The 27106-nt window shown below is 39.6% G+C and overlaps 1 protein-coding gene across 1 annotated transcript; it reads left to right on the top strand.

The window, feature by feature from the left end:
- Window positions 1-571: 571 nt before the first annotated feature.
- On the top strand, window positions 572-25989 carry LOC137258276 (ubiquitin carboxyl-terminal hydrolase CYLD-like). Its single transcript, XM_067795902.1, has 14 exons — window positions 572-1125; window positions 4287-4607; window positions 5692-5815; window positions 6528-6830; window positions 12387-12601; window positions 13479-13629; window positions 16155-16419; window positions 17737-17828; window positions 18358-18424; window positions 20917-21037; window positions 21765-21873; window positions 23015-23130; window positions 23797-24028; window positions 24676-25989. The coding sequence occupies exons 1-14, from the start codon at window positions 676-678 to the stop codon at window positions 24864-24866; spliced, it is 2757 nt and encodes a 918-aa protein (XP_067652003.1). The 5' UTR covers window positions 572-675; the 3' UTR covers window positions 24867-25989.
- The last annotated feature ends 1117 nt before the right edge of the window (window positions 25990-27106 follow it).

A 27106-nucleotide genomic window follows, 5' to 3' on the forward strand; every position in this document is an offset into this window, starting at 1 on the left:
ACTATCCGTACTGCCTAGGGAGACTTTCTGTCGAGCCATTTTTCTTGTCTAACAAGAGGCATCGGAACCAATTCTGTCGCCAAACCTTATATGAAAGATGAACTACGTACCCTTGATTTCTGTTACTACTATATCAGTCATATACGTTGTGGTGGATATTCAGCGAGTGAGTACGATTTTACGCCGCTTTTATAAATTTCCCATATCACGGCAGAGGACACCATAAATGGGCGTCACGCGTTATGCCCATTTTGGAAATCGAACCCGGGTCTTCGGGATGACGCGCGAACGCTTAACCAGTAGACTACTGGACTGAGCATAGTCTGTCATACCAGGAATAATCTACAAAAATCAACTCCTTCTATTCTCCCTGGTCATACAGACCCGTTTCACAAAACTCTCGTAAGCCTAAGATCTCGTAATTTTTCTCGTAGCATCCGTAGCTCCTATGTTTCAGTATAGGAGGCACAATGGCTACGACAAAACTTACGAGATCTTAGGCTTACGAGAGTTTTGTAGGTCATTTAAATTCCAGGCACCGAAACTAAAGGGGAATAACTCTTGTTGCTTTATTGTCACTTCCGCGAACTAAAATAGACACAGGTATTTCCTATTTTCCGCCGTATCCCCTATGTGAGATTGATAGGGAAGCAAAGGTTACGTTCATGTTGAAGAATGTCAGAAAATGGAGAGTATTTTATCCTGCTCGTTAAGAAACTGGGCAAGAAGAGGGAGCGAGGGTTTGTGTCGTCACTCAAATCGGCGTCCAAAGTTGAGTTATTAGCTGGAACACTTCTCTTGTTAACAGATAACTTCAATAAAGGAGACAAATTGATCTTCCTTCTAGAAACTTTAGATAGTGAAACAGTTGAAATTCAGTGTATTCCAGGAGAAATAGAAAGTGTCAGCTTGGGAGCTTTTGATCTGCTCAATCCAGTCCCAACATGTCAGGACAGACTTGCCGTTTACCAAGACAAGGAATGGATGAAAGAAGGCCTTTCTCTTAAAGAAGGCGAGCGAGTGTTGGTGAAACCAAAAGGAGAACAAACAGAATTACCAGGCATACTTCGCTACAAAGGCAAAGTACCAAATATTAAAGGAATCATATTTGGTGTTGAGTTAACTGTAAGTAGACTCATTGCATGCGTTTCAAACGCTCAATGATAATCATATCATGGATTATAATACACTCCAGGATGTTACATTTGTCCCCTGTTAGCCTGTTGTATACCTTTACTCTGCTGAGAAAAATTCACTGTAGTACTTTTGACATTATGCATTAATACACTCAGTCTAAGTAAACTTAACCCCAGTGATTTTTGTCACATTGCTAAACTGAGTCTAACAAAATCTAGTAGGAGGTCGTAACCTTTCAGCGACCTATGACCGTCCAATCAAATGTTAAAGGGGCACTGATGCGGAGCAATTTCCGTGGACTGGTGTAAACTTTTGTTATTGTTTTTTTTCCCCGTGAGTACCCGGATGATATCCCAGAATTCGTGACTGGTTCGTGACCTCTGCTGCGCAGTCCGTAAGCGCAATTGATAGTTTAATTATAGACAGATCAACTGAGGTGAAGTCATTTGTACTTCATTACAAATGTATTATGAAAACAAATGAAACACTTTGAAGGTTAATCATCTGCCAGTGGTAGAAATGGTAAAAAACTATTAGGACGGAAAAATAACGAAGCCAATGTACGTCTCTATATTTTGTCTCATAACCCTAATTAGTTTATTGTCATATTTGTATGATTCTGAAAATTAATAAAAGAACACACGATTTGCTTATACACATAACAGCAACATTTATACATTGTATAGATTGCCAATGTGGATCCTATTTCACACACATACGCGATCTAGTGTGTGTTTTCTGTCATACAGATTCTGCTGAATGCTACAACAAATAAATTAAAACAAAATGCAAATAATGAATGTAAAACAGACTAATTTTATAGCAACAGTGTCAGGCTACTACCTTGTTCAGGAATGTATCCATCAATATCCACGTAAAAGAAATCATATTCCATTCATCTGCAGCTGGTAAATGATCCTGCTCTGTGTCGCGTGTCTTACAACTGTCTCATTTGCGAAAAAGTAACACATCGTTTCACGTCTTTCGTTGGTGAAAACTAGATAAACCTCTCATTGGTCTCCCAAGATAGCACACCTGGCAACTAATTGTATGATGTCCACTATTCTAAGTAATTTAATTGACCAATATTGAGAAATCAATCAATCAACGCAAGGGTGGTTAATTCTTTGAAGGGCGGATGTTGTTTTTGCACTCACACTTTACGACAGGGTGTAGTCATCTACACACACTGCCTTTTGACAAGTCCGCTAGTAGATAAAAGTAATTAATCAATCAGTGTGTTATCGGTTAATCCTTTGATCGATGTTTGTTTTTGTAACTCAGCTGATAAACCCTCTTGCATCACTTACATGCACATATTACATAACATACAATACATTTGCCATTACAGACCTTAATTTATAATGTTGAGTATTTACTCCAGACAGGAGAAATGCCAAATGGGAACCTTTGTTGAGTAACCGAGTGGTGTTGCTACTAATTATACCTGTTATAAATTCATGAACTGACCATCAAGAGAATGATGACAAATAACACGTGTAGGTTTACACCATCAAACGCGAGTTACAGCAAGGAAGATGTACTGAAACAAATGGCTTGCTACGTGCCTGTAGACATCATATTTTCATGTAACATGATTAAATATCGAGGTTAAAAACACAGAAATAGGATCAAATTGGATCCGTAAGTATACCATCCAAGCATCCGAAAAGAACTACACTGCTGGGATATATGGTTACGATCAGACAAGGAATACCATGGATACTTTTAAACAAATGGCATGTGATGGGCATCCGGCCTCCTGACTGTTTAAGTGAAGAAATTTTGCTAATATGGACAGGAGCCCAGTTCCTTTGTCCGTCACGGTCGAAGGAGTGGGCGCTGACCAATTTGCGGTCTGCTTTCGTAATTAGACCGTTGGCGAGAAGCATTATTCGCTCCGCATCAGTGCCCCTTTAAGCGGGTAAATGGATTTAACCAATCAGAAAACAGCTACTGTTTAGGGTTTGATTTGACTTATAAAATACACTTGTCACTGACGATGATCTCTCAAGAAACGAAAATCTGCATATAAAACTGATAATTGACCTGCAGTATATACGCTTTTAGATTTCTGTTGACATGGTTACAATTAGCTAATATTTCTTCAAGCTGATAACCATGAATATTGCCAAAAATGCTATTTTTAGCAACTGTTTTTTCACTGTTGTTGCATGCTCCATGTACATCACCCAGAAGCAATCATAGGGAAAATAGCATTCAGAATCATTCGGGTGCAAACCTATGCGTGGGTAAAAAATCAAAAGGTATGTACGAATGTCCACTTTCGCAATTTGGTAAGCTGTGCTCTGATTGGTCAATCTCAAAGGTTACCTGACGCTACTTCCTACTAGGTTTTGTTAAACCCAGTGTAGGAGTGTAATGAATAACGTTGGGGCAAAATTTACTTCTACTGTAATACACTTGACCCACAAACATGTATATGTCAGTTCAAAACTGGGCAAAATTTGTATTCTCCTTGTGACCAAAAACATGTAAAACATACGACACATCTATTTCAACCATTATTGTAGTATGTGAAATAAGGTGTGTCCAACTGCCTCTAGATTCCTGATGGATGGTCAGAATGTACACCTACCCAGCCCCATTGTTTGGTAAAACTGTTAGATAACATGTTCATACATCTGAGTAAAAACTGAATTGCTTTCTTTGTATTGTCTGTTCTGGTTACATCCATTTTGGGCTGGTAACATTTTGAAGTTACCAGCCCTGATGTCATGCTGGGCTATTGCATTTTTTCTTCAATTATAATACACTGATTATGGATGTGTAACAGGTTCGCAGGAACACACATGCTCATATGTACAATTTTGTCTGGCTTCACCAGCATTCCTTTTAATGATTGTGCAAAAACATGCATTCACTGTTTGAGTGCATGGTCATAGAGGTTTATGTATGTGTCGTAATATACGTAAACTGAAGCTCAATGGCGTACTTCATATGTTCTTCAAAGTGGTGTTTAACCCAACTCATTGTACAGGTTAAGGATACAAATGGCCCTGTGGTCAAAAGGTACACAATTCACTCTGCTGCGGTATCAGAAGTGTTTTTGGTTGAAGAAAACTAATGTCATGATAGACTTGTCTAATTTTGATTTCCCATCTCAGTTCAGTCTTCTACTTTTCAAGGAAAACCCAGGAAGTGGCACTAGCGATGGACAGTTTAGAAAAGAGAGGTATTTCACCTGTCCCCCAGATTCTGCAGTTTTCTGTCCCATACATCGTATTCATAGACAAACTGCTGGAGGAAGTCGTGTTCCACGGCGGATGGAGAAGGAGCTGTATGGTGCTGCCTCCCACATACCCAGCCAGGACTACCCCAACTGTGGACTAAATTTGGGGGACAGGGTGGTGTGGATGAGTGATCGGGGCCCAGAGTGTGGGACAGTCAAGTGGATAGGAGTGCTGCCAGAGGATCGCAATGCAGAACTTACTGTGGGTGTGGAATTTGTAAGTTTTTTAAGCAAACTCTAGAGCCAAGCTCCTTCTACATGTTTGTCATTAAACAATGCAGACCCTGGTAAATAAATAACAGTTTTCATATTAGTCAACAACAACCTCTGTAAAAGGCTTGTTTCAAAATCTGACAAAGATTGAAGTGTAACCAGTAAGCAGTGCTCCAAAATCACAATAAGAAAATGAAATTGACAGGTAGTTGATTCCTTGAAAAATACTAGAATCCACCCATACTAGTTGTCAGGTCCTGTAGCTATGCAGAACTATCTGTTTTCTATATCCTAAATATGAATAACAGTTTACAACAATCTGAACATGAAAAGAGAGGAACATTTGCATTAACATTAATAATAATACAAATTTGAAAATATTATTGATATATGTGAATGTAGTAATTCTGCATGTTGATTGCAATCTTCAGTTACACATTATTGAACTCTCCCTATCAGTCTTCAACAAGAATTTTCCATGGGTTTAATTTTTCATGTTTTTAAACTGCTTGTTATTTAGAAAGCAGATGTAAATCTATTTTTTAAATACGGCTGATGCAAGCTGACATATATTATTATTCACTTGATAATTAGGTAGCCAGAATTATCACAGAATAGAATATAGCTAACAAAGTATGAATTATTTTATAGTTTCTTTTTACCAATTGCAGTTCCAGGTAAGCAGTATGTGTTTGCATATTAAACGGAGAAACAAGATACACTTAAGATGCTAACATAATATGAGTAAGTTACTCAATTTTCAGTTAAAGAGGTTAGTCTATCTTTACCTGGCCATGTGGATAATATAGCAGATGAGTGTCTAGACCTGGGCCCCGTTTCACAAAACTCTCGTAAGGCTAAGGTCTCGTAACTTTTCTTGTAGCATTCATACCTCCTATACTGAAACATAGGAAGCAGGAATGATATGAAGAAACTTACGAGACCTTAGGCTTACGAGAGTTTTGTGAAGGGGGACCCTGGGAACCAAGTTTACAGGATGGGCCAGGATGTATTTGGATGTTGGATTAGACAGTAGTTCATGCTTTACTCAGTCTGTTCACCCCTTAATTTTGGATACTTTGTTTCAGGACAACCCTGTGGGGTCAGGCACAGGGAAATATAAGGAGCACCGACTATTTTATGCCCGACAAAATCATGCATCACTAGTCCCTATACTGGGCTTGTTAAAAGAAGAAGAGTTCTTTAGCCCAGGTAGTCAGTCCATCTATTTCAGCTTTATTAGGACTGCTTACTGAAGCTGATAGTCAGAAGAAACCATTCTGTGCACCAATGATTTTGAATGTGGCAGTCAAAATCTTAACACCCAAAATCTTTATTCCCTTTCTGGCGGGAGTGTATGCTTTCGTTGTGCTTACTGAGTTTGTTAAAAGAAGAAGAGTTCTTCAGCCCAGGTAATCAGTCCATCTATTTCAGCTTTATTAGGACTGCTTACTAAAGCTGATAGTCAGAAGAAACCATTCTGTGCACCAATGATTTTGAATGTGGCAGTCAAAATCTTAACACCCAAAATCTTTATTCCCTTTCTGGTGGGAATGTATGCTTTCGTTGTGCTTACTGGGTTTGTTAAAAGAAGAAGAGTTCTTCAGCCCAGGTAATCAGTCCATCTATTTCAGCTCTATGAGAACTGCTTACTAAAGCTGATAGTCAGAAGAAACCATTCTGTGCACCAATGATTTTGAATGTGGCAGTCAAAATCTTAACACCCAAAATCTTTATTCCCTTTATTGGCGGGAACGTATGCTTCCTTTGTGCTTATTGGGCTTTTATCGTGGATTATGTTTAGTTTTTCTGACATGTGTCTTAAGCACTGTCTCTGCCACTGTCCAAGTCCACTGCACACCTCTTTTTATTTACAAAAATAGGACTTTTCTATGTTTTGTGTATGTTTTCTGTTTGTAACTAGGTTTCACTCGGGGAGATTACGGTGATGAGTGTATTAATGTTGTACACCTGGAACCTCCTCTTGCTGGTTCATCAAGACAAAAACTATATGATTATAACACGGACAATGATCAGGACATCTCCTTGAGTAAACGTGATTATGGTGATGTCCTCAAACATGGGAAGAAGACCACAGAGGAGTTTAAGGATAATGTGAAGGGTAGTAACTTGGACTTGGTGATGTTGGACAAGGCCCATGATGTGAAGGTGTATGGACTAGCAGGGGACCTTGTGTCAGCCAAGAACACGCTGTATAACTCTAAAGGTACGCATTGGAATGGTCTTGACATGTTGAATCTATCACTCTTCTCTTGATCACAATCAGCCTCAGCTGGAGAAACCACAACACACAGAAGAGAATTACCCTCACCTCCACATGTTTCTTATTGTCAAATGTTTCTGTGTTGTAAAAGCATCGCATGTGACATCACATGATTTTTCCAGTCACACCATTGCACTTCAGCAACCAGAGCTTGTTGTGAGAAGGGACTAACAAGATCAGGTGGTGAAGACTGCTGACTTTTTGACACGTCATTGTATACTAATTTTATTGATATCCATGAAGGTCCAAGGTAGGAAAGGCCTTCAGCAACCTATGCTTGCCATAAAAGGCGACTATGTTTGTCATAAGAGGCGAATAACGGGATTAGGCACACTTACATGGTTGACATATCTCATCGGTTCCCAATTGCGCAGATCGATGCTCATGCTGTTGATCACTGAATTGTCTGGTCCTGACTTGATTACTTACAAATCGCCGCCGTATGACTCACTCGCTCACTAATTTTGTTGGTTGATGCTCATACTTTTGAACACTGGATTGTCAGGTCCAGACTAGATTATTTACAGAATGCCATCACAGATGGAATATTGCTGAGTGTGACTTCAAACTAGATTCACTCACTCACTTGCCCGCTAAGACTGGAGGTTAATACAGAAGGAGCACAGATTGGGGGTTAGAGCAAAGATGGTAGTAGTTGGTAGCACAGATGGGGGGTTAAGTGTAGAAGATAGCACCGATTGGGGGTTGGATACAGAAGTTAGCAGAGACTGGGGGTTGGATACAGAATGTGAGTGAGTGAGTTTAGTTTTACGCTGCACTCAGCAATATTACAGCTATATGGCGGCGGTCTGTAAATAATTGAGTCTGGACCAGACAATCCAGTGATCAACAACATGAGCATCGATCTGCGCAATTGGGAATGGATGACATATGCCAACCAAGTCAGCAAGCCTGACCACCCGATCCCGTTAGTTGCCCCTTACGACAAGCATAGTCACCTTTTATGGCAAGCATGGGTTGCTAAAGGCCTATTCTACCCCGGGACCTTCAGGGGTAGGATACAGAATGTAGCGAGTAGGGGTTGAATACAGAAGGTAGCAGAGACTGGAGGTTAGATACAGAAGCTAGCACGGACTGGAGGTTGGATACTGAAGGTAGCAGACTCTAGTGGTTAAATACAGAAGGTAGCACAGATTGTGGGTTGGATGTCAAAGGTAGTACAGACTGGGGGTTGGATGCAGAAGGTAGCAGAGACTGGGGGTTGGATACAGAAGGTAGCAAAAACTGAGGGATAGATGCTGAAGGTAGTTCAGACTTGGGATGGATACAGAAGGTAGCACAGACTGAGGGATAGATGCTGAAGGTAGTTCAGACTAGGGGTGGATACAGAAGGTAGCACAGACTGAGGGATAGATGCTGAAGTTAGTTTAGACTTGGGGTGGATACAGAAGGTAGCACAGGCTGGTGGGGGTGAATACAGAAGGTAGCACAGGCTGGGGGGGTGAATACAGAAGGTAGCATGGTCTGGGATGGGTGAGGATGAATACTGAATGTAGCACAGACTGGTGATTACATATGGAAGGTAGCGGAGATTGAGGTTTGAGTACAGAATGTTGCACAGATTGGGGTTTGGGTACAGAAGTTAGTACAGACTGGAGTTTAGATACCGTTGGTTCACATATCGGGGTTGGATAGAGAAGGTAGTGCCCACTGGGGGTTAGATACAGAAGGTAGACTGAGTTTAGATCCACAAGGTTGCACAGATTGTGTTGGACACAGAATGTAGCTCCAACTGGGGAATGATCCAGAAGGTAGCACACACTTGAGTTTAGGTACAGAAGGTTGCACAGACTGGGGGTTGGATACAGAAGGAAGCTCCATCTGGGGATTGGATACAGAAGATAGCAATGACTGGGGGGTTGTGTATAGCGGGAAGTAATGATTGATAGATGTGTATAGAAGAGAGAAATGATTCATGGTTGTGTATAGAAGGTAACAATAATTGATGGTTGTGTTAAGAATGAAGCAATAATTGATGTTTGTGTATAGAAGGTAGCGATGATTGATGGTTGTGTATAGAATGAAGCAATGATTGGTGGTTGTGCATAGAAGGAAGCAATGATTGATGGTTGTGTAAAGAATGAAGCAAAAATTGATGCTTGTGTATAGAAGGTAGCAATGATTGATGTTTGTGTATAGAAGGAAGCAATGATTGGTGGTTGTGTAAAGAATGAAGCATTGATTGATGTTTGTGTATAGAATGACGCAATGATTGATGGTTGTGTAAAGAAGGAAGCAATAATTGATGTTTGTGTATAGAAGGTAGCAATGATTGATGGTTGTGTAAAGAATGAAACAATAATTGGTGTCTGTGTAGAAGGAATCAATGATTGATGGTTGTGTAAAGAATGAAGCAGCAGTTGATGTTTGTGTATAGAAGGTAGCAATGATTGATGATTGTGTAAAGAAGGAAGCAATAATCAATGTTTGTGCATAGAAAGTAGCAATGATTGATGGGGGTGTAGAAAATGAAGCAATAATTGATGTTTGTGTATAGAAAGTAGCAGTGATTGATGGGGGTGTAAAGAATGAAGCAATAATTGATGTTTGTGTATAGAAGGTAGCAATAATTGAGTGTTGTATATAGAAGGAAGCAATGATTGATGGTTTTGTGTAGAAAGTAGCAATAATTGGTGGTTGTGGATAGAAGATAACAATGGTTGATGTGATTGTATAGAAGGTAGCAATGATTTATAAGTCTTTATAGAAGGTAGCAATGATTGAGTGAATTACAGGATAATATCATAAAGAAACAAACAGAAAAGGGCATAATACAAAAGCACTGTTTATTATGTATTGTGGGTAGAAGGCATTCTGTTTAATTAAACAGAAGATAAAGGGGTAGTATTTTTGATACAAGACATTTTGCATTTTATCTTTCAAGTTTTTTGCTTTGAGTGGAGAGTCAAGGTTTAACAAAATCCTTCTATTGCAAGCTAAGCTGGGTTCCATTTTCACGATACAAGGAAAAGCTGAATACATTTTCCTCCCCAGAGAAAGAAGCAGAAGTCTTGTGCACATGAAAGCAATATCTTATGTACTTTGAAATCTTTAAACCCTCAAGTGATTTCTTTTCACCAGGCATTCATAATAGGATGATTATGTTAGAGCACTACATGAATAACATGTTACAACAGGATCATTGCCCGCAGTCTAAAGATATTCACTTCCTCATTCCCCACAGTCTCAGTGTATTAGCCATGTTATCATGGCCTTAGTCATCTGCATTTTACAGGTCATTTAGATGTGTCAGCAGTGTATGCCTTAGATATCTGACTTACCTCCTTTACGCTGACAAGAAAGAATATTGTAACTACTCATTCTTGTGCTTTGAATTAATTTCCCACATATAATATCAGACCAGCCCATTTTCATAGTTTTTAGAATTAACTTAGGATTAGGAATTTGAGGTTTGTAGTTGAATGAAAACAAGAACAAATACGCATGGCATATTTCATTCAAAAATATTGTTATATCACAAACAGGCTTCATGTGATGCCAGGTTAACATGAAACTTTGGAACTGCTTCACAGACATTGAAATGATCCATGTAGCATGCTCTTTATCTCTTTATTTGTTTTACAGATTTCCCTGCTTTTCCAAAATTAACGTTCTGTGACCAACACCTTAAATCTTATGTGCCACATTATCAGCTTTCATAATGGCCCAAAATGTAATTAACTTGGGACATCAGTTCAAATTATTCTTATAACTGAATAGTTATGGGAGTTTGTTTGATTTTGGTGCAGACAAGGGCCTTTTGTGGTGGTCTTCCCTGCTTGTAATTTTCTATTTTTAGTCACAAGTAATGTCCTGGGGAATTCCCTGCTACATTTTTATTAGAGTTATCTCCCTTCACCTGTTGTGTTATCAGGAAGAAATACGAGAGCTAGTAGGATAAACTGTATTGAATATCTATTCTAACACGGAAATGTGTGATTTTAAAAATGAGGAAGAAAAATAATGGCATATCAGATCATTTTAACTCCAAAGCAGCGTGTAACATACTATGGGTTGGTGCTTGTTCTATGTGTTATTTCTCATTATGAGAATCATACTTACGGTTGTATGCTATCTGTTAGTGCATGGTGAAAGTCATGCCTGCATGACCAAAATGAATAATGTTGTTGTTTTGACTAAACTGATGCAATGCTGATCATCTGTCATACCTGTCCTGTGTACTTAACCCAGTGAAATGATTGTTGTATATGGGTTTTGCTGTTGTAAAGCTTGTTGGGTAACACTGAATACCTCAGACAGTTATATTGTAACCATGGTGACAGTTTGCTTTGTCTCTCTCATTTGTCATGTTTAATGCTATTACTACATGTATGTAAGCATTTCCAATTACTCATAGCGCTGGCTGTCTCATGCATAGGTAGACAAACTAAAGACTGCTTGTCAGGTACCAGGACACCTTGACATAATATGTCACTACAGCGACATTTGAAGATAATTTCTAGTGAAATCTGTGTTCCCACATGCTTATCAACAATGGTTCCCACATGCTTATCAACAATGGTCTGCTTAACACATTATGCAAACAGGTTTCTGCACACTATTTGTTAGGAGGCACAGGGGTAGTCTCGTGCTTGTAGTTGTAGTATTTGTTCATCCCCACATGGGTACAAGGTGTGAAGCACATATCTTTTGTCACCCACCAGGACATTGCGGGGATATTGCTAAAAGCAATGTAAAACTTAACTCATTCACTCCCAGCTATTACCTGTGTGACGTCCTACGTCATGTTTTTAACTGCAGTTTGATTATCTCCAATAAATATTTAATTTTGATAGATACGATCTTTCAGTGGCAGAAATCACTGTGAATCAATACAGGAATTTTGTCATGTACTTTCTGCTTGTGTTGAACAAGAAGGTAGCCAGGTGTTCACTCTATCATTTAAGTTATTCAAAGTAAACTAAAGACAACTTACAACAATTCAGAAATTTAAGAATAAGCAGGCTGAATGGGACATGTTATCAACAATGACTGCAAATGCAAAAGCAGTAGTGCATATACATATACAGTTACCCGTGAGTCCATAGACTTTTCTAAAAACTGTTACAAACTGACCATGACATTATACCGCCATAAACATGACATCATGAAAAGACATCTTTACCTGCATGAAGAGGAGAAGTACAAGCCTTTCAATCATAACATATGTTGTGTTTTAGTGGTATGGAACACACATGATCAACTTACATGCATTGAGTCCCTGAATTTGCAGTCATGCCTAAATTCAGTTATGAATGAGACCAGGCAAGCTAATTCTCAAATTGTTTACATGTTTTTTATTTTGTCAAAGAAATAATAGAGATGGTGTTTGTTTGAAGTTTGAAGCATTTTGTGAAGGACGTTAACCTCACATTTTATGTCTAAATAAAACAGTTCTATTGTTTTTTATGATTCTTGTACAGTTCATGTGCAGTTGTTGACTATGAATTAGAACAAATTTGTTTCTTTTCATTGCAGAACATGTAGGACAGACTAACCAGTATGATAGACCTGATGATACTTCAGTCGGTAATAGTTCCAAGAGTTCCGATAAGGTGGCACCGGCGCCTGATCCAGACCTGGGAGTGGACTCTGTAGTGGAGGTGTTGGGCAACCCACCTCTATATGGCGTCATCCGCTGGATCGGCTCACTCCCAGACAACCCCTGGAAAAAGATAGCAGGACTAGAGATGGTATTTTGGTTACAGATTTACCAGACTGATAATGTGTATACCGTACTATTGTATGTATTGTACATTTAGTTTACTGGATATGTTTCTGTATTCTGAATTTGTCTAGGGGACCCTTTCAGCCATTCTAAATATTCCAGATAAATACACTGTGAAAGACTTTTCTGGAACTTTGCATCCAGGTTGAACTGGGGAGAGGAGGGGGGAAAGTAGGGTTTGTGTGAACAGGATGGAGACAACATCCCTGTTTGTGGGCATTGTCAGGTGATTTGTAAAGTGTGGAAGGACGTGCCATGTCATACACAGAAGAGTCACTACTGATGTAAACATTTACATTCGTGAAGTGAAGTCTGATGCTGTGCAGAGATAAAAAATGGGTGGCTCCTGATATAGTGGCCGTACACAAACACTACCACAGAGGACAAGCTCAATCATGTTTGATTCTGTTAAGGTTATGGTGCCACATTGATCTGTTGCTGGAAACAATGGCATACGATGTGGACTCTTGTTTCTGACAAACATGGCACCGTAAGCTGATGAGTACAATATGTTCAATGAGGGGTCTCTGTACAGTTTATATTTCTCTGCATTATTATATATCTCTCTTAAAATGACAATGGTTAATGTAGAAAACAGCCCTCTTAGAGTTTAGAATTTCAGATTATCTTCCTTCGTGAAAGAATGTTACCACTCTTCGGTTATTCTTTTTGATGATATTATAAATCCATTTACTCCATAATGTCGTATGATTCTTTGAATGCTTACAGTTACTACTGAAGATGCCTCAAGGTGTAATACTTGAGGCTGGTTTGTGGTGTAGGTACACTGCAGTACTCGTCTTCTAGCTTGTGGGGTGACATTTTGTAACTTTACTCTACAGGAAGAGGAGACGTCTGCTGGAACTGATGGAACATTTAAAGGCCAGCGCCTCTTTCAGTGTGGACCGAAGAGAGCATTGTTTGTTCCATTGTATAAATGTCATAAAGATAAACGCTTCAATGCATCCAACAGGAGAAGCATGGACAGCACATGTAAGTTAAGCCATCATGCAGGTAACATACAACGACAGGTGACACTAGCAATCATGCAGGTAACACTCAGACAAAGACAGATGACACTAGCAATCATACAGGTAACATACAACGACAGGTGACACTAGGTAACACTCAGACAGACAGGTGACACTAGCAATCATACAGGTAACACTCAGACAAAGACAGATGACACTAGCAATCATACAGGTAACATACAACTACAGGTGACACTAGGTAACACTCCGACAGACAGGTGACACTAGCAATCATACAGGTAACACTCAGACAAAGACAGGTTATATTAGCAATCATACAGGTAACACTCAGACAAACACAGGTGACACTAGCAATCATACAGGTAACACTCAGACAAAGACAGGTGACACTTGGAATCATACAGGTAACACTCAGACAAAGACAGGTGACACTAGCAATCATACAGGTAACACTCAGACAAAGACAGGTGACCCTAGCAATCATACAGGTAACACTCAGACAAAGACAGGTGACACTATCAGTCATACAGGTAATACTCAGACAAAGACAGGTGACACTAGCAATCATACAGGTAACACTCAGACAAAGACAGGTGACACTAGGAATCATACAGGTAACACTCAGACAAAGACAGGTTACATTAGCAATCATGCAGGTAACACTCAGACAAAGACAGATGGCACTAGCAATCATACAGGTAACACTCAGACAAACACAGGTTATATTAGCAATTATACAAGTAACACTCAGACAAAGACAGGTGACACTAGCAATCATACAGGTAACATACAACGACAGGTGACACTAGGTAACACTCAAACAAAGACAGGTGACCCTAGCAATCATACAGGTAACACTCCGACAAAGACAGATGACACTAGCAATCATACAGGTAACACTCAGACAAAGACAGGTGGCACTAGGAATCATACAGGTAACACTCAGACAAAGACAGGTGACACTAGCAATCATACAGGTAACACTCAGACAAAGACAGGTGACCCTAGCAATCATACAAGTAACACTCAGAAAAAGACAGGTGACACTAGCAATCATACAGGTAACATACAACTACAGGTGACACTAGAGAACACTCAGACAAAGACAGATGACACTAGCAATCATACAAGTAACACTCAGACAAAGACAGGTGACACAAGCAATCATACAGGTAATACTCAGACAAAGACAGGTGACACTAGCAATCATACAGGTAACACTCAGACAAAGACAGGTGACCCTAGCAATCATACAGGTAACACTCAGACAAAGACAGGTGACACTAGCAATCATACAGGTAACACTCAGACAAAGACAGGTTACAATAGCAATCATGCAGGTAACACTCAGACAAAGACAGATGGCACTAGCAATCATACAGGTAACACTCAGACAAAGACAGGTTATATTAGCAATCATACAGGTAACACTCCGACAAAGACAGGTGACACTAGCAATCATACAGGTAACATACAACGACAGGTGACACTAGGTAACACTCAGACAAAGACAGGTGACCCTAGCAATCATACAGGTAACACTCCGACAAAGACAGATGACCCTAGCAATCATACAGGTAACACTCCGACAAAGACAGATGACACTAGCAATCATACAGGTAACACTCAGACAAAGACAGGTTACATTAGCAATCATATAGGTAACACTCAGACAAAGACAGGTGACACTATCAGTCATACAGGTGACATTCAGACAAAGACAGGTGATACTAGCAATCATACAGATAACACTCAGGGAAGACAGGTGACACTAGCAGTCTTACAAGTAACACTCAGACAAAGACAGGTGACACTAGCAATCATACAGGTAACATACAACAGCAGGTGACACTAGGAAACACTCAGACAAAGACAGGTGGCACTAGCAATCATACAAGTAACACTCAGACAAAGACAGGTGACACTAGCAATCATACAGGTAACACTCAGACAAAGACAGGTTACATTAGCAATCATACAGGTAACACTTAGACAAAGACAGGTTACATTAGCAATCATATAGGTAACACTCAGAGAAACACAGGTGACACTAGCAATCATACAGGTAACACTCAGACAAAGACAGGTTATATTAGCAATCATACAGGTAACACTCAGACAAAGACAGGTGACACTAGCAATCATACAGGTAACACTCAGACAAAGACAGGTGACACTTGGAATCATACAGGTAACACTCAGACAAAGACAGGTGACACTAGCAATCATACAGGTAACACTCAGACAAAGACAGGTGACCCTAGCAATCATACAGGTAACACTCAGACAAACACAGGTGACACTAGCAATCATACAGGTAACACTCAGACAAAGACAGATGATACTAGTAATGGTGAAAATAGCAGTTATACAGGTAGCGCTTGCTCATTGACAAGTGACATGAACACGTGAGATAAATCATGCAGATTTCAGCGCATAAGAAATAACTTGGTATCTGATCTAATTTTTGAATAATTGACATGGAAAAAATCCTTTTGTATGATGATTTTTAAATTTTTTTTTAAGCGTTTGGAATTCTGGAGACCCCTGATATATCAGGTGATGTATCACCACCGTCCTCACTAGAGACAGTGAAGAAACTCATTGGTAAAAACAAGGGAATTCAAGGACATCATAACTCGTGCTACTTGGACGCCACCTTGTTTGCTATGTTTTCTTTTACTACTGTGTTTGATTCCATATTGTATAGACAGCAAACTCCAGGAGACCTCGAGGCATACAGAGAGGTGCAAAAAGTTCTCAAGGAAGGAATTGTGAACCCACTGAGAAAGTAAGTCAGAGATATGAATGTAGTAATTAACAAACAGTAACATCACCTGTGTAGACATGGATGCTCAGATCAGGATGTTATATGTTATATCCAGCTATTGTATAGAGGCTAGTACTGTGTGTTGTATTTGAGAGCTGACAAAGTGATGGTGTTATTGTATAGAGGCTGATACTGTGTGTTGTATGTGAGAGCTGACAAAGTGATGGTGTTATTGTATAGAGGCTGATGCTGTTTGTTGTATGTGAGAGCTGACAAAGTGATGGTGTACAGTCAGGCCGCATTAGTCCGGACCCCGACAATCAGATTCCCGCGATATCCGAACAATAGCTAGCTGTAACCAATCTTGTTTACCATGTAAACTCATTACTTGTTGATTCGATAATCCGGTGCTACACTCTCCGTATCCGGACGTTAATCGGCGGTAACAGATGAGCTAATTACACATAGTTTTGCTTCATTAATCCGGCGGTACATCAAAAAGGTTCGGATAATCCCTTCACACCATGAGCCCCATTCAGCGGTAATTGTTAAGTGACACTTGCGAGTTGAAGATGTCGTTAGTTTGTGATTTTGGTCAATTAGTAGGTCTCACTTTTGGTTAGTTGGAGTAATACCTGTCATGCTTACTTCCTGTATAAAACACTGATTGTGTCTAAATGAGATCGGCTGACGCTTGTCAGTCATAATGACAAGTTCTGCCCCTAGGGGTGAAATATGTGAAATTACTGCTGCACAAAAAAAGAGAAAACACTAAAACCAGTTTTGATCTAATGTGTAAACATTTTGGTCAAGAATCCGGACATTCTGTTGGCAAGAGCACAATTTCGGACATCGGATATGTTTTGTGATTGGCTATAATCATTTGACAGACAGATGCAATCATGTGGTTGACACGTGATCTTACTTTGTGACAATGCTGCCAGTCACAAGTGTGCCAATGTTAAACTGACCAATGTGAAAGTAAATTTCTTGCACCCAAACACCACATCGCACATTCAGCCAATGGATGGATTATGTCTACAAACTGTAATAAAGTCTTTTGAAACTTGTATACGTTCGTATGTTTTTGTATTGCCATGTCAAGGGAAGTAACCCTACTGTAGTTGTGTTCATAAAAGTTCGTTTCAGTAATCCGAACTTTTCACTATCCGAACGTTTTTGATGAAAAACAGAAGTGTTTGGATTAACGCGGCCTGACTGTATGTGAGAGCTGTTAAAGTGATGGTATTATAGTATAGAGTCTAGTACTGTTTGTTATATGTGAGAGCTGACAAAGTGTTGGTGTTTTTGTATAGGCGCTGATATTGTTTGTTACAGACTGTATTATGTGAGAGCTGACAAAGTGATGGCATTGCGGAAGTTTTTGGATAAACTTGGGAAGATCCCAGGCATGATGGGTGAAGAGAAAGGTGAGAAGAAATAAATGAGTGAGTGAGAGGGGTTTTAACCACAAGGCTGCCCCACCACCCAGAAATAAATGAGAGAGTGAGAGGGGTTTTAACCACAAGGCTGCCCCACCATCCAGAAATAAATGAACGAATACATACAGTTTGTATTTGGTTGCCTGTTAAGATTTTACTCAGGACCAGACAAACCAATAGATTGAGCTACACTATGGGTGGAGTGGCACACAGTAAGCCAGTTTGCAGGTTGGGACCTGCAAAGTTATTTAGTCTTCTTATGATGTAGAGCAAATCACACTGTCCTAATATATGTTCCCAGACAGTGACCAGTATTTCATCTAGATCACATGTACTTAATATGCTAATCTAGGTTAACCCAGTGGTTGATGTCATGAACACCATCAGGGAATGATAACATTCATGATTGATGTAGAGCTAGGGTATATGTTAGTTTAGCCATGATAAGTTAGACATCTGAAGCTGACAGATTAATATATCTGTATGTGGCATACTTGTAACTGTGTGTGTATTTCAGATCCTGAAGAATTTCTCAGTACTTTACTAGGACAAATAATGAAGGCTGACCCATTGCTGCATCTCAGGTACGTCTTCAGCTCATGAGTGAGGGTGTGTAGTTGTAGCTGTGTAGCTAACATGTTGTGTACAGTCGTGCCCTGTTTATCCGGACACTTGTGTTTTTATTGAAATTGTCTGGGTAAGCGAATTTTCCGATATCTGAACCATGGGCCATATGTACAAAGAAACGTACAAAGTAGTAGGCATCAGATATAATCTTTTCATTTGGAAGGCAAGTTTTCTGGATATCTGAGGTTCGGATAAACGGGACACGACTGTATAGCTGTAGCAATTTAGTTAATGTTTGTATATACCTGTAGCAGTGAGGCTAATGCTTGTGTATAACTGTAGCAATGTATAGTGTTTAGCTGTACTGATGTAGCCAGTGTTTGTGTAGAGCTGTAGCAATGTAGCCAATGTTTATGTATACCTGTCCCGATGTAGCCAATGGTTGTGAACAGCTGTAGCAATGTATATAATGTTTGTGTAAAGCTGTAGCAATGTAGCTAATGTTTGTGTATAGCTTTAGCAATGTGGGTAATGTTTGTCTTAAGCTGTAGCAGTGTAGCTAATGCTTTTCTGTATTAAGTTGTTGTAAGGTAGGGCAACACATTTGGCATACCTCTTCTTTGAAGGGGCACTCATGCCCATTATATGCCATTATTTAAAAATATCCATGGTATTCCTTGTCTGACTGTTACAAAATATCCCAGCAGTGCAGTTTTTTTCTGATGCCTGGATGGTATAGTATCCAATTTGATCCTATTTCTGTGTTTTTTACCTCGATATTTAATCATGTCATGTGAAAATATGATGTCTACAAGCACGTAGCAAGCGATTTGTTTCATACAAGTCTGAAAAATTGCAAAGCTTTATATTTAAATAGTTTTGAGGATTGGCCCAGCTGTCATAGCAAACATCATACATAAAGTTTGGTAGCTATGGTAGCTACCCTGGTTTATTATCTATGATAATAAAAACACACAGCTGATTTATTTGAATTTGTAAACTAAAAACAACGACTTTGCCATTGGTAGAGAAATCTGAAAATTTTCTTATGTAAAAAAACTGATTACACCTATTTACCAAGTACACAGCAAATGCCTGCGTGTATTTCTTATGTAACAACGAAGTTCCGTTGGTATGCTCAAAACAGATTCGGCCCATTAGTGTTTTCATGCTGCTGTAACTCGCGTTTGATGGTATAAACCTACATGTGTTATTTGTCATCATTCACCTGATGGTCAGTTAATGAATTTATTGCATGTATTGCATGTTATGTAATGTGTGCATGTAAGTGATGCAAGAGGGTTTATCAGCTGAGTTACAAAAACAAACATCGATCAAAGGATTAACCGATAACACAGTGATTGATTACTTACTTCCACAGCGGATTTGTCAAAATGGCAGTGTTTATGTGTGTAGATTTACTAAAAGTGCGAGTGTAAACACAACATCCTCCCTTCAAAGAATTAACCACCATTGCGTTGATTGATTGATTGATTGATTGCTCATTATTGGTTAACTGAATAACTTAGAATGGTGGACATCATACAATTAGTTGCCAGGTGTGCTATCTTGGGTGACCAATGAGAGATTTGCAGGTTTTCATCAATGTGAAAGACCTGAAATGATGTGTCACGTTTTTGCAAATTAGACTGTTGTAAGACACACGACACAAAGCAGGATTATTTACCAGCTGCAGATGAAATTAATGCCTTTCTTTTATGTGGATATTGATGGATACGTTCCTGAACAAGGTATTAGCCTGACATTGTTGCTATAACATTAGTCTGTTTTACATTCATTATTTGCATTTTGTTTTAATTTATTTGTTGTAGCATTCAGCAGAATCTATATGACGGAAAACACACACTAGATCGCACATAGGGCTTGTGTGAAATAGGATCCACACTGGCAGTCTGTAAAATGTTTAAATGTTACAGTTATGTTAGGAATTTACTATAAGTTCTTTTATTAACTCTCAAAATCATACAAATATGACAATAAACTAATTAGAGCTATGAGACAAAATATAAAGATGTACATTGGCTTCGTTATTTTTCCGTCCTAATAGTTTTTACCATTTCTATCACTGGAAGATGATGCACCTTCAAAGTGTTTCATTTGTTTTCATAATACTTTTGTATGAAGGAAAAATTACTTCACCTTAGTTGATCTGTCTAAAATTAAACTCTCAATTGTGCATAACTGCACAGCAGAGGTCAAGAACCAGTCACAAATTCTGGGATATCATCCAGGTACTTACGGGAGAAAAACAATAACAAAAGGAACAACCAGTCCAGGGAAATTGCTCCACACCAGTGCCCCTTTTACTCCCAACCTTCAATGCCAGTGGTTTGCCCATTACCTGGCTAAGCATGGTAATAATGACTTCAGTACTGATCTGCGTACTACAGTTCTAGGTGTCTTTGTCATACCGTCTTTGACAGGCATGTTTAGAAGTTGGTGAATAGTCATAGTTGTGTTCTGTGTCTCACTGTCCTGACTGTTGCAGCTCGGGGGAGAAGACCAACTTCTACCAGCTGTTCATGGAGAAGGATGACATGTTGCTGCTCCCCACAACCCAGAAGTTGGTGGAGCTGTCCTTCCACCAGAGCAGTGTCAAGCTGAAAGAGGTTACTTATTACAACATATAGGGGCTGGTCCTCGCAGTCATCTTTCATAGAGAAGCTTTCTCTGACACAAACGTTTGTTCAAAGTTATACTTGTTGGTCTTACTGTAAACATGAAGGTTCGTGACAGTTGCTGGCAGAAGGCTGCTGCTTCACGAGAGATGTTAGTAGCAATTATATCAATGAGATATTTTGGATTTCAGAAATAGGTTTTGATCAACTAATAACAAAATATATTCGGCTCCTCAAGCAGATGTGAAACAAATAACCTAAGTGACTGGTGCACCCAATAAGTGGTTGAACACTAGTCACCGCAATGAATTTGACATACAGTTTTGTACATGTTATACGCTAGACGTAGGTACATATGTGTTTATTGTCACTGAAACGTCTGGTTTACAATTGACCTTAAGTAACTCATGCTTGTCGTCAGAGGCAACTTACAGGATCAAGTGGTGAGACTTGCTGACTTGGTGGACACATCTTATAATCAATTGCATAGATTGATGTTAGTGTTTTTGGTCACTGGATTGTCTGGTCCAAACTTGATTACAATCCCCTGCAACAACAAAGTTGTGTCCACAATACTTTGTCCGAAGCATATCGCCTAAACTATTTGTGGCCCATTTCTGGCATTCCCCACCATGATGTTGCTGGAATATTGCTAAAAGTGGCCTTAAACCAAACTTGCACTCAGAGAAACTGAATGGTCGTTGTTTCTCTGTGGCAGGTACCTTCGTGTTTCATCATTCAGATGCCAAGGTTTGGGAAAGACTACAAGATGTTCCGGAGGATTATTCCCAGTCTAGAACTAGACATCACAGACATCCTAGAGGAAGGTATATATGAACAGATGACGCTACCAAGTTCACATGGTCATCACAAATAATAACAATGATGAGAATGTTAATAATGCATATTATCCATCCTAGATATCGCACCAAAAGCACACAATCTGTTCATTATTACCCCAGATAACCCAGTCTGTTAATAATAGTCTTATTACTTACCCCACTGGGTACCCATCTTCACTTGGGTAAACAGGGGCAATTTTAAACAGAAGCTATCAGTTGCCAAAGGTGAGACCACATGCATTGTATGTGCTTCTTTGTGGTGCGGAACTTGAATCCTAGAAATGTTCACGAAGTACATGCTATGTAATGGACTAATGCGATCTTTCTTTCCATTTTCTTACTTGTGTGTTCTGCTCTTTGTCAGTGTGTTACTCCCAGTTTGGTTATGATAAATTCCGTGGACTAATCCAGTTGCACCACGCTGAATGGTTGTAAGATACCTGTCCTATCAAAATCCTTGTATGGGATAAACATTATCCACTTAGATATTTCAAAATGGTGACTTCCAAAACAAAGGTGTGGTGGTCATTGGCCTACAGTATGAGTGGAGATAGCACACAGTGGATTATTTTGGGTATTGGTGGATATGCGATATGCAAACAATTGTGAATACTTTACCTGAGTTCTTCCCAATGAGACTACTCAAGGTCTGTGTCTGTTGTGAGTTGTCTCCCCTGAGCTGTACTGTCATCATCATCATCATCATCATCATCATCATCAATAATAATATAGTGCTGCAGTTTATCAGTGTGCAGTTTATCACAAGAAATTGAAAAGATTTTGTGACTCTCTCAAAATACTATATTTTTTCAGTATTTAGCATATGCCTGCTGTGTTCAAAGATATCAGAATTTAGACAAAAGTACATTCTCAACACAAGGACTGGGTGATAATAAATGATTAAATACAGATCATAAGATTACTATCAGCACATTTTCATGTAGCTCTGTCAGTGGAGAGAGAGAGTGTATGGAATCAAGAATGCCTCTCCACTTCATGGAACTTAGTCTATAGGTATGGTATGGAATGACAGGCCAAAGTTGACGATGACCAGTGTGCTGATGGATCAGCAAGTTTGCCCCTCTGTTTCCGTGGCTAGTAGTCAGTGTTTGTGTTTGTGTTGCAGGAGCCCGAGAGTGCATCGTTTGTGGCAACCTGGCCACGCATGAGTGTAAGGACTGCTACCAAATGCAGAAAACAATGTTGAGTGCCACAGCATTCTGTCAAAACTGTTGTTCAATGGTATGTTGTTTCATGTCAAGTACTGTAATACTAGGGAAATAAAAAAATATTGTTAAATTTTGAAAACTGACATGCTTGTGTGAGGTTTTCAACATGGTTACTTCCCATTTTGTTGTTGAAACATCAGAAAACTATTCAGTTACAAGGATTGATAATGATAGAAGTTACATCACCAAGAGACAGACATCTATTCTGTGTTGTCAAGAAAACATTTCAAATAGCTGTGCTAATATTTAGTTGAAGGAATTAGAGTATATTACATGGTATGGTTGACACGCATTCTGTTTATATTAATTCTGGATTAATCCCCAACAGTTGATTTGATGGCAAGAGGCATGGCAGTGGGTGGGGTGGACAGACTCCCTGACTTGATGGCATGTCATAGTCTGTTGACATGGCAACCTATGAACATCCAGGTTAGAATTGATCCTCGGTAACCCAAGCTTGTTATAAGAGGCGAATAATGGATCTGGTAGCCAAGCTTGTTAACTTGTTTAACACATAGCATCGTGTCCCAATTGCATAGATCGATGCTTATGCTGGTGATCACTGGATTTTCTTGCCCAGTTTGGGTTATTTACAGAACCCTCCATATAGCTGGAATATTGCTGAGTACTAACATCAAAGACTATTATTGACCTTCAAAGCTTGTTGTCCTGTCCTCAGAGCCATCAGCACAAGACGCGGAAGGGCCATGTGCCGACCCCCATCAAGGTGTCAGAGAGTCTAAAGAAGCACCTGTCCTCCTGCAGCGAAGTGGATCTTAGTTCCCACCGAGAGAAGATGGAGCTGTTTGCTGTTGTGTGTATCCAGACCAGTCATTATGTGTCCTTTGTCAAGTGTGGTACTGGTGATAAAGCTCAATGGGTCTTCTTTGATTCAATGGCAGACAGAATGGGTAAGACTGGTTGCATCAGATTGTTATAGTGGCATGAAGAGTGCGCAAGAATGGTTTCATGAATTAATGGCTAGTGATGTTGTGATATTTAATTTGCTAACATCACAAAACAGATCACCATTGTGACTGATTTTACAAACAGCTGTTTCCTTTTGGTTCATACCAAGAATGTGTGCAGCTTGCGCTGCATTACTGCACTCAACAGTGTCACTGATTTCATATCGTCTTCTTGTGTTAATGATTCAATAGGCAGTCTGTAGAGTTGATCATTATTAGGATGACCTTCAGATTATTTGTTTTAATGGAGATGTTAGTTTGAATACTGGTGTGTATTTAGTGTAAAACCATGTATAACACTTTTTGCTGCTGTTCCATTAAGGCTGAGCAATGCTGTCGTTCATGGTTGGATGGTCAGGCTTGATGAACTATACTGAACAGGAAAAGAAACACAACTTTTTGTAAAGGTTTGAAATAGAAAACATAAAGATGAACACTTACTTTTTTTAGATTTAATTTCTTCGAAAATTGTCTTTCTTTTGCTGTTCAGTATGGAATGTTGATCTGTCAGTAACTGGTCAACTCAGCCAATATTACTTACTTGATTCTGGAATGTTGCTGTGTAAAACAATAAACAAACACTGTTTCAGGTGAACAGAAAGGCTACAACATCCCAGAGGTGAAGGTCGTTCCTGAGTTGTCATTATGGCTGTCAGAAGGAAACTGGGATAAGATTCATAAGATTGATGATGACAAGCAGCTTCCCGAGTCCATCCGTCGCCTTCTGTGTGATGCCTACATGTGCATGTACCAGAGCACGGAGGTCTCCATGTTTAAGTGATATATGCTGGTTGTTTTGTGGAATGCAATTTACCAATGGGCACATCACTATTGTTTTGTGTCCTAGGCACACATCTCCATGTGTTGGGCCTTGAGATTCCTGCATCGAATGGCTGGATGAAGAATACCAATGCAGATGTCTTTTCTGAAGATGGAATAACTTACTTGAAATCTCATTGATTTTTGAGATAACAGTTTGTAGGATGTGTTGTAATTGACGGACATGTAAGAGTATGCTTTGCAGTGATGGAACGTCTACTTTGCTAATAAGAACGAAAGTGTTATGTGAAACTTGGAGACATTCATTTGTCATGGTGAGGATCTGTACTGTAGTATATGAGTGCTCCATCCCTCTGTATGGCCACTTTCCATACAAGATAGATTCATACAAGGTACAAAGTCTTGTTTGGTGCCTGTAGTATTGCGAGTATGTGTCAGCATTTGCTGGTTGTAAGTGCTAGGCATGGAATGGTGACCGACCTGGTTCATGACATGAAATTGTATCGCAGTTGTGGCCAGCGGTGCTAAGGACTTGTTTATCTATCTAGATCGCTGTCATATAGCTGGAATATTGCTGACCTCTGCGTTTTGTAACAAACCAACATGTGTTACTGTATTGTTACATGATGTCATGATATGGTACTGATGTCATGACACATGTCAATGCACTACTGTCAAGTTAATGATATTTATAATATGTCTTATATTGTTAATTAGTGCCTCTGTTTTTCCTGCTGTACATGTACACATATTAATTTTCTGTCTATGTATGTATATAATGGTATGTATGTATATCATATAGCCTGCAGTGAGTAGGAACCTTCTTTCATAGTATTTGGCACATGGCCCAGTACAATACGCCCTCTCGATAATCTGGGATTACTTCCTGTCACCATGATGGTCCAGAATGTGTACAGGTGACACACAAACCTGTCTGTCATGATGTTACCGTGGTGATGACACTCTTTTCAAGGACTTATCTGACTTGTTCAGTGATCTTGTTCAACACATTGTTAAAACTTCAACAGTTGTTCCATGAGTGTGTACTATATTTTGAATGATCCATTGTGCTGCTAGTTAACCATCTCTGTATATAAGTTGTGTATAAATTTGGAGGTATGGAATATGTACAGCTCTTCAGTAGTGTGGTTTTATGCCACTTTTAGGTATAGTGCAACAAGGTTTCAGCAGGTGACACCAGTAATGACATTCACACTTCTCTGCAAATGTTAGGATTCAAACCTGTGGTTTCAAGAGGATGAGCAAACACTTCCATCAGAATGCACTGTCGTCAGTGATTTGTTCAAACACGAAACAGGTGACAGAATGGTGAAGCAGTAAGTGTATGACGTCTGTACCATCACATCTCCCTCACTGCAACAGTCCAGCCTGTGGGTGATAGTGTGAGTGAATGACGTCTGTACCGTCACATCTCCCTCACTGCAACAGTCCAGCCTGTGGGTGATAGTCTGAGTGAACGATGTCTGTACCATCACATCTCCGTCACTGCAGAAGTCCAGTCTGTGGGTGATAGTGTGAGTGAATGAGACGTGTACCGTCACATCTCCGTCACTGCAGAGGTCCAGCCTGTGGGTGATAGTGTGAGTGAATGACATCTGTACCGTCACATCTCCATCACTGCAACAGTTCAGTCTGTGGGTGATAGTGTGAGCACCCAGTGAAGATGCAAGGGGTTCTCATTAAACCCCAGGGGTCAGTGACCAGGCCATGATTGTTGCTCAATCTGATTGTCACTAGATTGCCAGGTAAAGAATTGATTACATTACAGGCTGTCAGAACATTGCTGTATGGACTTAGAGTTCTGCTTAAGATCATGAAGGTGTGAGGAATAATGAAAGGTGGTTGGATGAGGGAGTTCACAGTCAGCCCAAGCTGGCCTTCCCGTATAAACTATTACACAGCAAGAGTCACTATAATGATTGACCACAGTTTGAAAAAAGAAGAACACTGTAGTCTTGTGCAGTACAACTGAGCAAACAGAGCTGAGATACGTCCTTGAAACAGGCAAACAGAGCTGAGATACGTCCTTGAAACAGGCAAACAGAGCTGAGATACGTCATTTAAACAGGCAAACAGCTGAGATATATTTATTAAACAGGCAGAGCTGAGATAAGTCTTTTAAACAGACTTGAGTGAGACTGTAACATGTTCCTGTAATAGAATCATGTTGACAGATGGAGCTGAGATGAGTCTGTGAAAATACTTCAGAGTTGAATCTGA

This window comes from Haliotis asinina, chromosome 12 (assembly GCF_037392515.1).
Source record: "Haliotis asinina isolate JCU_RB_2024 chromosome 12, JCU_Hal_asi_v2, whole genome shotgun sequence".
Taxonomy (NCBI): domain Eukaryota; kingdom Metazoa; phylum Mollusca; class Gastropoda; order Lepetellida; family Haliotidae; genus Haliotis; species Haliotis asinina.